The sequence below is a fragment of the Arvicanthis niloticus genome, chromosome 19 (assembly GCF_011762505.2).
Source record: "Arvicanthis niloticus isolate mArvNil1 chromosome 19, mArvNil1.pat.X, whole genome shotgun sequence".
NCBI lineage: Eukaryota > Metazoa > Chordata > Mammalia > Rodentia > Muridae > Arvicanthis > Arvicanthis niloticus.
The window spans coordinates 494926-508222 of record NC_047676.1 but is presented as its reverse complement, the minus strand read 5'-3'; the positions used below and the strand labels follow the sequence as shown (position 1 = coordinate 508222).

The following is a 13297-nucleotide window of genomic DNA, read 5'->3' as shown; positions in this document are numbered from 1 at the left end:
GTCTCTGGTCTAACTTTTTTTCTGAATTTACTCTCTGGTCACTCTTGAATGGTCTACATAATAGTAACATTTTTTCTTAGAGCAGCACACAGACTTTCTCCTTTAAGAAACAGCAAGTCTAGTAACAACTTAACTTTGTTACTGACTGTTCTAGGGCTCTCAAATCCACATCAGTGGCAGTTCTCAGCTGATGAAAGTAATGAGGTGTCTGTATCAATGTAGTTACACCTGTCTCTATACCTATGGCCACTCCTAGTCACAATGTAACAGCTAGAGTCAAGGAAAATAGGCTCTCTGCAGAATCATCTAGGGTGTATCTCAAACTCAGTTCAAGAGTACCTGCGGGATCTAGCTGGACAAGTACACAATAATCTTTGTTTTCATCAAAGATAGCAGTGGAAACACATGGTGTTAACCCGGAGCTGTAAGTCTACCATTTATCAATTTTAGGCACTAGGTATCTGTTAGCAGGGGTTCTTGGGCTCTATTCTATTGACTAGGGGTTTCAAAACATTTCCTTTTCTTTGTAGCACACTTTCAAAGTTGTCTTCTGACTTTTCCACATTTTGTGGCACATAGCTGTCTACATATACATAAAATCACATATATAATAAAGAGAAATTGCAAAAGGAACAAATCTATATAACTCTAGATTCACATTTCAACTTCAATCTTGTAATCACAAGCTGTCATTTAACCTTGGGTGTACACACTAAGTCCCACCCTCCAAGGCAGCATTTTCCCTGTGCCTCTGGGGTGGTCTCAGGAGTCAAGGCCTGCTGCTTCTTTAGCCTTGTAGAATAGCAGAAGACCTGGAGCCAAAGAGTAGGGGGTTGTTCAGGCATCTGGATCTTCTCCAGTTGGCATCAGTCACAGGTGGTGATGGTGAACTTCAAGGAGGTCGGATGGTCCACAGCACCAGGAACAGTCTTTTAGTAGCCTGAAAAATCATTTCTCACACAAAATGGGCATTCTGGGTATGGAGCAAGAACAAGGGACACTCTAGCCAGCGCCAGTTCCCAAGGGTAGTTTAATTTTAGGGTCCTGTATATTCTCTCTACCTGTCCTGAGCTTCGGAGACAATATAAACAGTGGATCTTCAATTCCTGACTTACCTTAAAACTGCTCTCTGATCTAATTACCTAGGACACTTGAAACCTCGGGAAGGTCCCTATTCTAGGCTGTTTTCTCCTAGGTATTTCTTATCTACTCTAAGTCTTATTATTTCTCTGGCTTAGAACCTAAGGTCCCTTATACGCTTTAAGTCTCTTAGCTGCTTGGTTGCACTCATATCTTAAGAGTTCATCTGTGTATTTAGCCTGGTAAATCCTTTGCTTTCTGGGGAGTATAGTTCTCCCTTCTTTTGTGCGCCATTGTCTATTTTAGGCCCCAAACCTGGGAGGGCTCCTGTATCAAGCCACTTGATCTGTCCGGTTATTGCCTCAGGCTGGAGTCTCCTCCCTTTTTGGTATCCTGGGCAACAAATATTTACAGCTTCCGGTTTCATCAGGGTTTCCTCTCTTGGCATATAGCCTTGCAGGCATGGACTGTGGCAAAAGCATACCTGTTGTCCATGCAGATGTTGGCTTTCTTGTCAGCCCCAAGTTCCAAGGTTGTTCTCTGCACCGATGATCTCAGGGGTGGGGAGTCAGTCCAGATGGCATGTGTCCACCACAGTAGCGCTGGCTTGTCTCTGACCAGCATGGAGAAAACTGCTCCCGTCTGTAAAGCACGTTACCTCGGCTCCCGGCTGGAGTCAGTAGGAGGAGCCTTTCCTCTACCCATGAGTTCTTGTCAGTTAGTTGCAGCCTGTCTGGGCCCCAATCCTGGGGAGTAAGTCTCAACCCGACAGAGGGTAGGAACAGTCTAGGATGACCATAAATGAATGGGATACCCAGCCCATCTCTTAGTCCACCATTTTCGGGTAGTCCATGAATACCTTTTGACCCATTGGCCTGGAGGAAGCCCCTGTGTCTATCAAAAGTTGGGTGGCTCCAAGCTGCCCCGTCTATCTCAATAGCCGTCTTCACACAGAGCTGTTATCTTCGCCACTTGGGGTGTTTTTCGAGGCCTGGGATTTTCTGGCCCTGGCTTCTATTTGTTAGGGCCCTCTTGGACCCTGAAGCTGGCTCCTTTACTTGCAATGCGCACACTGGTCTTTTTCAAAGAGTTTTATCTCTCTTTGATTGGAATCCCTTTTTTCTGCTTTCTGTAAATTCTTTCCTGTCACCTTTCTCTTTCTTCACCTCTCTCTAGTCTCCTCTATTCCTCTCTATTCCTCTGGACTCACAGCAACTGATCTCTATTCTTCTTCTCTACTCTTTTCTTCTAGACTTACACTAAACCTTCTCTATTCCTCTTCTCTATTCCTTTCTTTTAAATCTTCTCTCACTTGCTATTACCATCAATCATTTTAATATGTAGTATACTTCCTAAATCTTTCAATGACTTATCTTGTAGTCTCTGTAGCCTCTGGAGCCTTGTCTACACTGACAGAATGTCTCTATGAGCTAGTCTAGAAAGGCTGTGGGTAACTTATCTGATCTCTGCTTAACCTCATGTGTCCCGATCAAACTTAGTGGGGTCTCATATAACCCTCTCTCTCAAGATCTATCAGCGGAATCTGGCGTGGGCCTTTGGGTGTCCCTTACCTTCTGTCACATGGAGGTCTCAGTCACATCTGCTCCAAATTGACCTGCTGCTGACCACGGCCTGATCAATTGACGGGGTCCCCAATCTGAAGACCAGAACCTGCAAAGGTCTTGTGAAAGCAAGGCTTTTACCTTATTTATTGCTTTGAACTCTGTGTAGACTGATGCATTTGTGAGGCTGCATGACTGCTGTTCACATCACACTAGAAACCACAACCTAATTCAGTCTGTAAACCTTGTCCACAGGTGTAATGTGAGCTCACCTCTGAAGCTCTAAGAAAGAAATCAAATCAGAACAAATAGCTTTATCTATAGCATTTCACAGTAAGGACTATTACGATGTTAAAGGTTTACACAGTATTAACAATTTTTAAAAGGCAACTTGAGTAACATTTGACACTTATTTGAATTTAACTTTTAACAAAATAGAAACTTTGGTCATAGTTCTATAAAAACCTTTTGAAGAGTTATTTCTGATTACAACAAGAACAATAAAGTAAACATTCTTATGTCTAACATAAGAGCACAAGTCTTCACCACTTCTTTAATTTTATCTTGTCAGAACTCTCATCTTTGAACCAAATCTTAATGAAAATCTCATACAAATAATGAAATTGTCTCAAACAGTAATGGCTAAAAAATTTATCAAAACTGAAGGATATATATATATATATATATATATATATATATATATATATATATATATATATATATTTCTGACTCAGGGCAGCCTATAACTTTTAAGCTGTAATTTTAGAAAAAAAGCACTGCTTTACTTATTAAACTGGGAAAAATCATTATCAACTTCCTTATTACAGAAGCTAAAAAACTGCTGGCCCCCTTTTTTTTCTACTTTCTGCTGGTGCCCTTCTCCTAGCCACAGAGCAGGGCGAATTATCAGTTTTTCTTGTGTAAATCAAGACTGCCTCACAAGTAAGTTTTAAACTAAATTAAGTAAGCAGTTTTAACCAGTTCTTGTCTCTCTTTTTTTTTTTTAAAAAATAATTAACTCTCAGGTGAACAATCTTGCTGCGGCTGTTTGTCTAGCTGTCCTGGCTCCACTGCCAGGTTTTTTTCTTTTTTCTTTTATCACCTGGGTTCTCATCTATCTTCATAGGCGGCAGGTGGAAAACCGCCATTTGTTGCACTAGTGACCTCAAGGTACCCAGTACAGCCAGGAATACCAAACTAGGTAGCTGTTGCACGCTGTTGCTGTGCTGGGGAACCACGAGTTGTTGCCCGCCAAGTGCGGGCTGGGTGAGGGCACCCTCCATGTGCTGTTACCTGAAGCATACCCTACATGCGGTAGGCGGGCTGTAGGAACACGAACCACGAGCACGAACTGAGGTAGTTGCCCCTTATTAAAGGACCTGCCCGCCTTTCTGCAGTTGTATTCTTGTACCAGCGGCTTCATTTCTCTCTCTGCCGCCAATCATGTTACCTATTTTTAACTCAAGATGTTTAACACAGTAGATTAACAGCTAACACACAGATGATTTGCCAAGAAAAGACACACACATATAAAAAAACAACACAAACAGCTCACCCCTCTCACGGGTAGTACATAAAACACAGATAGCTCACCCCTGCCACGGGTGGCACAAATAGCACTTAACTACATTTGGTCACGACCCCAGATGGAGAAGGATTCCACGTCTTCTCCCAAGTAGGAGCGCTCAGTCTCTTGAAACCTGACAGTCAGATCCCCTGACCTTCTGGAAGGCCTCTCGCCTTCCAAGTAAGACTCCAATAACCAGACAACGCGGTCAGTCTTCACAGATTCAGATTTAACAGATTCAGACAACTTGGTCAGCCTATGCTGGACCAAGTCTAACAGATTTCTAACATACCAGCAATGAACAACCCAAAAATAGACACACTGCCATGAGAGCACAACTACCACGGTGGCCATTTCTGACCTTTTCTCTCTAGTTTTCATTGTTAACACACAAAAAGACTAACAAAAAAACCCGTCTCAATCGCCAGTGCCAGCCAAGAAGGATTCCACGTCCTCTCCGGCACCTAGATGCAAACCTGTGCCAGCCTAGAGGGATTCCACGTCCTCCCCGGCACCTAGATGAACCCCCAAACGTCTCTGGGGGTGCAGCAGCTAGTGACTCTCCAGCACGTCTGCTAATTACTCATTTGTCTCCTCTCGAAACAAAAATGGTTTACTGCCCCTCACGAGACAGAAACAGCTGCCAGTCCAAACCGAAGTGCACTTTTCAGAAACCAAATAATTCAGACAGACGGGCACAAACAACTTAGAAACCAAATAACTTAAACAAACCTAGACAAAACAGCACACGATTTAGGCAACCCTAGCACACGAGAAATCAGACGATTTAGGCAAACCCACACATGAAAAACCAGAAATCAGTACATGAAAAACCAGGCAATTTATACAAAAGGTCACACAACAACCAGACAGAAAAAACCGCAGTGTCCCTTTACCTCCCAGCGTGGTTCTTGGATTAAGGTGGTCGCATATCCAGGACGAGCCCCCAAATGAAGACCCCCATACTCGGGAGACCCTTCCTCAAGCCTCCGGAATCGCGACCACCCAAAGATCACAAGAAACCATACCTGGATGCAATCAGCAGAGGTTTATTAGGGAAAGAGCTGGCAGCCAGCGGTCTGACCAGGTACTCGCGCTGGAGTCAAGGTCCGACCCCCTCGGCCAGTCCTTGGAGGGTTTTAAAGGGAAAAACCACAAACCAGGGGAGTGGGATGGGGTTGTTAAAGATACAAAACATGAAAACAGTGGAACAATTCAGAGGTATTCACTCTAAATGATTAGTGTCATGTGGAAATCGCCCTGCATTCTTCTCAAAAATGTGGTTTTTACCATGCCATTGTGCCCTATCCGGCCATTTCAGATTGCTATCTTTACTTTTTCCGGCTATAGGGCTAGGGCCCCACCTAGGTGGTAGCATCTTTATCTGTAATCAGGAATGTCTTCCTGCCTTGGGCGAGGCTTGAGGAATGTAATCCAGCAAGTGTCCTTCACCTGGAATGTGAAGGCCTGAAATCTTATTTTCAGTTCTGTAAGGCAAAAAATCTACACATATTTCATAAAATGGCTTTTATAATTTTTCACTCTACAGTAGCCATATTTATAATAGCCAGAAGCTGGAAAGAACACAGATGTCCTTCAATAGTGTAGGCGGCAGCTGAAGAGACAGCTGACAGCCAGGCTAGGAGAGATAAAAACCAGCTGAGGAGCCATGCACATAGATTAAGAAGTGTGACGTTTGCAGTAAAGTGTTAAAGAGGGATAAGAGTAGGATAGAGCATAAAAACCCTGACCAGAGAAGGAAATTCAGTCCAAAATGACCTGCCTGTGAACTCCACACCGGTCTGGACTTCACTCAGCCCTACGAGTGAACTAACAAGACACAAACCGCCAACCAATCATCCGTGGGCCCAGAGAACTGGCCCACACCAGCGGAACAAGACTCGCTGAATGCAAAGAGGTGATCCTGAGACCCGCTGGTCAGGTCGTATAATGACATTTTAATGATCCTTTTGTTAGGAATATTAGCCACAGCAGTTACATTCTTTTGTCTGTGTGTGACAGTGGAAGAGGAGGTCTGCTCCTCAACTGCAATAATTGTGTGTGACCCGAGTGTGGAATTAAAACATTAGAAAACCAGTCTGATGGCTGCTTGTTGCATTACTGCATACCCCAAGGGCACCTCCTGTCAGAACCAGCTGACAATAGAGAAATGGGTACAGAAAATGTGGTACACTTACACAATGGAGTACTATTCAGCTATTAAAAACAATGACTTCATGAAATTCTTAGGCAAATTGATGAAACTAGAAAATATCCTGCTGAGAGAGGTAACCAAGTCACAAAACAACACGTATGGTATGTAATCATTGATAAGTAGATAGTAGGGGAAAAGCTCAGAATGTCCACGATACAACTCAAAGAACACATGAAGCTCAAGAAGACAAAAGTGTAGGTTCTTCAGTACTACTTAAAAGGGGAAACAAAATAATTCTGGAGTTAGAGGGTAGGAGGGAATTTGGAGGAAGAAAGGAAGGGGAAGAGAAAGGGGGCAGGATCAGATGTGGAAGACAGGGGAGATGAACAGAGGGTCAGGAAATTGAAGAGAGGTGTGTAGCAATAGGTGATGAGAAACTGGAGGTAGCTACTAGAAAGTCCCAGATGCCAGGAAAGAAATAGGTTCCCAGGACCCAATGGGGATGACATTAGCTGAATAAACCAAAAAAGGGGAGAAAAAACCCCATAGAAACAGAGGTTAGGCTCTGCACCTGGTTAAGGCACAGGGCCCAACACTCATCTCAAAAATATTAACCCCAAATTGCTCGTGTCTAAGGTAAATCCAGAGACTTCCTCACTTGGTGGATCCATTCTATTTGCAGCCAGCAAACCCAGACACTATAGCTGATGCCAAGAAGTGCTTGCTGACTAGAGCCTTATGTAGCTGTCTCTTGAGAGGCTCTGCCAGACCCTTCCCAATACATATGCAAATGCTTGCAGCCAAGTATTGGACTGAGCACACTAGAGTGAAGAGTCAGCCTCCATCAACATTTCCAGTTCTTTTGACACAGCATTACCACTCAGTATACAGAAACTATAGAATATCATAACAAGATAACTCAATTTACACAATCTATAGGTCCTCAAAAGTACTAAAAATATTTAAACTGACAAATTCATAATTCAACCAAAGTACGAAACACATTCGTATTCATAGTAACTAAGATAGCACAATAAACTCCATAGCAAGATTTTACTATAAGCCAGTTACATACTAACCATTACAAAAATGGAGTTAAAGACTCTATTTAACTCAGTGTAGATATTATGGGCAAAAATATAAGGTAGTTAAAAAAAAACACATCAATTCAATGCTCCATCTATGTCACTAATTATAATCTAACCAAGTTACATAAATGAGCATAAGAGACATACATCTGTCTTGTTGCAATGTAATCCAAGACAGGACTATATCAAAACAAATACCAACTAGACAAGAATGAAAAATATAAGGTATATACTAACATTAGCAATAAAATTCTCTCTCATAAATGACACCTAATTTCTTTCATTCCTTTGAGTAAAATGTATGAAATTGTTCTCAAATTTCTTAATGATTTATGAACAAACATCAACCAAAGAAATGTTTCCTCAAATGACACTGACTACCAGGGACTGATTATCAAGCAAGACATCGGCATTATAACTCATCAGGATGGGTGATGAATCTCTATAATTCAAGTCATTACTGGATTCAGCATGATGACATATTCTAGAGATGACAGGAATTACAGGAGTTTGAGGAAACTTTGTAAACATGACTAGCATATAATAGTATATGAACAACAGAGAGAATGCTCAACTTCTGGCTCAATGTTGCATGTGAGATTTCCCTTCCCTACACTAGACAATGGAAGATAAGATGTGCCATGATTAAACTCAAAGTTTAAATGATATGGAACACTTATGACCTTCTCAACTTTTGTCTTACTATGAACATTCTGATGAAATCCATTGTGTTCATACATAAGGCTGTTGACACATGGTCTGGCCCAAGCTTTCCAGGAGAAAATACTCCCTGGAAATATTTATGCCATGGATATGAATGAAATTATGGCACCTGAGGATGGAGAACATGATCTTCACAACATGTTTTCAGAGGTGTTTTGATCAAAACTTTTCAGACCTCAGATGTAGAGCTTGAGGCCAGAATTTTCCCAATGTATCCAGGGAGCATGACATAGGATGAATGGAAAGGAATTGGTGAATATAATTTAGATCTCCAAACAGCAGTAGCCTCAAAACAGACACATAGGTGTAAATGTATGCGTGTGTGTGTGTGATGTTTGTCTGCATAAGAAACAGATTAAACCACTGCTCTGGCTTAGATCCTAGCAGACATGAAGAAGCTGCGTGGTTTCACTATTTCCTTTTTGCTCCTTAAGTTTTCTCTCATCTTGTGCTGTTTGACTGAGCTCAGTTGTTTTTGGAGGACAAAGCAGAGTGAAGACAATGAAGATTTGAGACGTGACTGTGGTTTTATGCTTTCGACATTCAAGGGAGCTTTTGATGATAATTATACTGGCATTTTTGGTAATTTGAGGTAAGTCATTAACTTTGTTTCCTGCTTCAATGTCATGAATTAGAAATATTTAGCTGTATACACAAACTGTATGGTTCTGTCCTGTTCTTCACACTGTTACTTTAGGAATTACTGAAAATTAATTATTACATCAATGACTATTTTAATACTTTGAAATGTGTCACAGTTTAGTTTAGCTTTACTATGTTGGCCTCCAGTTCACAATGATGGACAATGAGAGAGACTGGATTCTGTTGAGTGTTTGTGGATATCTTATGTTGAAAGATGTCTCTTCATCTACTTTGAATTCACAATTCTTACCTTTGGGAAGAGCACAATATGAAGAGACTACAACACTGCCTATATTCTATTGTCTGCTAATGATTCTTGTATGAACAAGCATCTAAATTCCTTCATAAAAAGGTTATTAAATTTTGGTCTTCAAAAGTTGAGCATACATTCAGACATTGAAAAATTTGTGTATGTGTGGTTCTACTATACCTGATTACATGAATAATATTATATGTGTGTGATATAACTTGTGATATAATGTAATATAACATTGCATATATAATTTACTTTTTAAAATAGTCCTTAAATGAGTCCCTCTTGCCATTCTGGAGTTGACACTGAATGTGGAAAAAGACTGCCAGGCTTCATATTCTGTTACAAGAATAATCTTTTGGTCCAATTATGCAAATGCCCAGTCACATATTAGGCTTATTATCAGTATCTGGTAGATGGTCAATATGTCTGTTAATTATCAAATAAATATAATGTTAGAGAAAATCTAGGCAAATAAATGTATTTCTTGTGAATAAGAACTTGTTATTAATGTGGCTACATAGTTCTGAGATCCCAAGTGTAAGATGTTATCATTTGTGCTTGCTGATCATGAGGGAAGAAGTATTGAAATTACTCACATTTTTGCTAATCAGTATGTCTGGGACTACTTTTTTTTTTCTTTTTTCTTTTTTTGATGATCTGAGGTTTCCTGTGCTTTTGTCTTTGAACGCTTCAATCCATCTCTTATTTAATTTTCATGTCTTTGGGATTTAAAAAATTTGTTTCCCAATTGTTAGCCACAGTACACTGTGTACACTTTGACAGTGATGGTGGCTTCACATCATTATACTTCTCTGCTAGGTCAGTAGGAATTTCATTTCTGATGTATTCTGTATTATCCTTCACCTCAGTAGAAAAATACTGGAAATTCTCATTGGTGACACTTTTATAAGCCATAATTAGGTTTAAAATTATAAATATATGAACTGGGCCAATGCAGTTTTCAGGTTTCAAAAGAAAAAACTTAGCTCCAAACACTCCAATTGAAAAATACAAATTTCATTAAAAGAGGATGCTTGCAGTTTTTACTTCTGATGAGAGGTAATTGCTAATAGTAGTAGATAATCTGCCAACTCTCCTGGGTTAGGTGAACACATTTCATATGGAGAGAAGAGAAGATTTCTGTGTTCAGATATCACTTAAAGATTCTCAAACAATTAGGAAGACTGAGGTGTTAAGAGAAATCTGATACCATTTTTTTTTTTTTACAAAACTGACATAGTAACAACACACTGATAGGTAACATTAAATTGATGTGTAAAAGAGCATAAAGGTTAATATTCTGGTTATGTGGTATATTGTATCATACTGTATATTTTGAAATGGATAAATCAATTTAAATGAAATAATCTTAAAATAATTGTTCTGTTTGTTGAATATTAACAGTTGAAAATATTAACATCATGTTCTACAAACATCATCAAAATATTATTGATAATTTTTCTCATTGTGCATGAAGCTAGCATTTTTTAATGTTTAACTACAAACAGTTTTTGCTATTTTGAAATCCATAAAGTATTCTTACTGATAAAATAATTTTGTTCCTATAAACACTGTTAATCATTTTAAGTTAACTGATTGTTAGACAATGTACACAGATACATAATTTGTTTTGAATACTCTCAAACTATATCATATAAGGGCTTTTGAATATAATTTTTACTGATTCCTTTTTAATATTTTATGCTCTTTTACTAATTTCCCAAAGGATATTTTGTATGTTTTGAAACAATTCAGTACTCAATGTTAGATATAGGATTTTCAGTTATGAATATTATTAAATATGCATTAATGATATTTTATATTATGAAAGGATATGAATATAAAAGTTTAACAAATTTTTGATGTATTACTTGATTCTCAAAATAGTCAATATTATTAATATGTTTGATGTATAAATTGCATTTAAATAATAAAAAATTTAAGGAGAATGGGTTATATATTCTATGTGTGGTTTAAGCAATGCTTTTTTATTTATCTGTGGAATTACAACTCCAAAGTTATTTTATAGCAATCTTATTCAATAGGACTTGAATCTAGTTCAAGGATGAGAAAGATAAAATAATCTTTTTGATTTTAACAAATATAAAATTTATTATATCATAATGCCCTACACCTATAAATTCTTAAATTGTAGGGATCTCTAAAGGTCTCTAATTTATGAGGCTTATTTAAAGAAATTTAGACAGAAATTTAGCATGTCTCATATTACAAACTTTACTGCAATTGATATTTTATGTTTCAAACATCTCCCTTAATCATCTTTATGCCTTATTCTAGATTATCAGCAAGAAAATATGAGTTTCCTCTGGTAATGATTTTTGCTACTGAGGAGATCAACAAGAATCCTTATCTTTTACCCAACATGACTTTTATGTTCATCATTATTAGTGGCATATGTGAAGATATATTGGGAGGTCTGAATGAAGAATATTCACAACTAAACGACAGTTTGAATTTTATTAATTATGTCTGTGGATTAGAGCCAGTATGTGATGTAGACCTTACAGGACCATCATGGAAAACATCCTTAAAACAAGGAATTTATTCTAGGAGACCACAGGTAAAAATGTGGGACACTAAAATAATTAACAACTTTTAAATTCATTTGCATGTGCCTACAAAAAAACTTGGAGAGCATGCATTTATGTGTGTGCTGCTCCACACATACAAACACATATTATGTGTGTATATATATATATTACACACACACACACACACACACACACACACACACACACACACACACATATATATATATATATATATATGAATTAAATATCTGGGCAAAGAGAGAAAACTGTTTTCTATGACATTCAAACTTGTCAGAAATAGTCTAGAATCTAATAGGAATAATACATGATATTTATAGTATAATTATCATTAACAGGAGTTCTGAAGGCAAGTAACATTACCTGTATGTAAGTCCAAATATCCTAACAATCATATTCCTCATGTGGATGTTTCATTTTCTCTTCTGCATTCTTTAGATTTTCTTTGGACCATTTAATTCTAACCTAAAGGACCATGAGCAGTTGCCCTATGTCCATCAGGTAGCCACCAAGGACACACATTTGTCCCATGGCATGGTCTTCTTGATGCTTCATTTTAGATGGACTTGGATAGGACTGGTCATCCCAGATGATGACCAGGGTATTCAGTTTCTCTCAGACATGAGAGAAGAAATGCAAAGGAATGGGATCTGTTTAGCTTTTGTGAATGTAATCCCAGAAAGCATGCACATATACATGACAAGGGCTAAGATATATGATAAACAAATTATGACATCAACAGCAAGGGTTGTTATCATTTATGGTGAAATGAACTCTACTTTAGAAGTCAGCTTTAGAAGATGGGGATATTTAGGTGCTCGTAGACTCTGGATCACAACCTCACAATGGGATGTTGTCACAAATAAAAAAGATTTCACCCTTGATTTCTTCCATGGGACTGTCACCTTTGCACACCACAAAGGTGAGATTGCTAAATTTAGAAATTTTATGCAAACAATGAACACTGACAAATACCCAGTAAGCATTTCTGACTCTGTCCTGGGATGGAATTATTTTAATTGTTCAATCTCTAAGAACAGCAATAAAATGGATCCTTTTACATTCGTCAACACATTGGAATGGACAACACTGCATAAATATGATATGGTCCTGAGTGATGAAGGTTACAATTTGTATAATGCGATTTATGCTGTTGCCCACACCTACCATGAACTCATTCTTCAACAAGTAGAGTCTCAAAAAATGGCAGAATCATATATACTATTCACTGACTGTCTGCAGGTAAAGTTTCTTACATTTCATTATGTTTAGATAAACCAATGTGATCTTTTAAATGGACTCTGAGAAACAGCTGTACATTTGTTAGAGCTTATTCTCTCTGTGGAAAAAATTCTACACTGCAAAACTCCCTAATGAATCTTTAAATGGATAAATATCATACACAAGGATAACATTTAAATGAAAGCAATACATTTTATGAATATCAGGGAGTTTTGTGAAAATGTGTCTCAACATTTCACCAAATGAATTAAAAATTTAAAATAGGAGCCAAGAGTTTTATAATAAAAGCTTTAAGTGATGAATAGGCTAGAATTTTTTTTTAAGAATAATTTCTCAAGAACAGGTACTCATTGAGCTGGGCAGTGGTGGTTCACGCCTTTAATCCCAAAACTTGGGAAGCAGAGAACAGGTG

At 38.3% G+C, this 13297-nt stretch overlaps 1 protein-coding gene across 7 annotated transcripts in view; it reads left to right on the top strand.

The window, feature by feature from the left end:
* LOC117723919 (vomeronasal type-2 receptor 116-like) overlaps window positions 1-13297 on the top strand; it is a 48601-nt gene that overhangs the window by 31141 nt on the left and 4163 nt on the right. For 5 of the 7 annotated variants that reach the window (XM_076916305.1, XM_034523509.1, XM_034523514.1 and 2 more), the window contains exons 2-3: window positions 11372-11654; window positions 12082-12885. In XM_076916305.1, coding sequence (XP_076772420.1) covers window positions 11372-11654; window positions 12082-12885 — 1087 coding nt within the window. Of the gene's footprint in view, window positions 1-8564; window positions 8768-11371; window positions 11655-12081; window positions 12886-13297 lie in introns of those variants that run through there. The other 2 variants (XM_034523516.1, XM_034523513.1) reach the window with 1 other exon arrangement.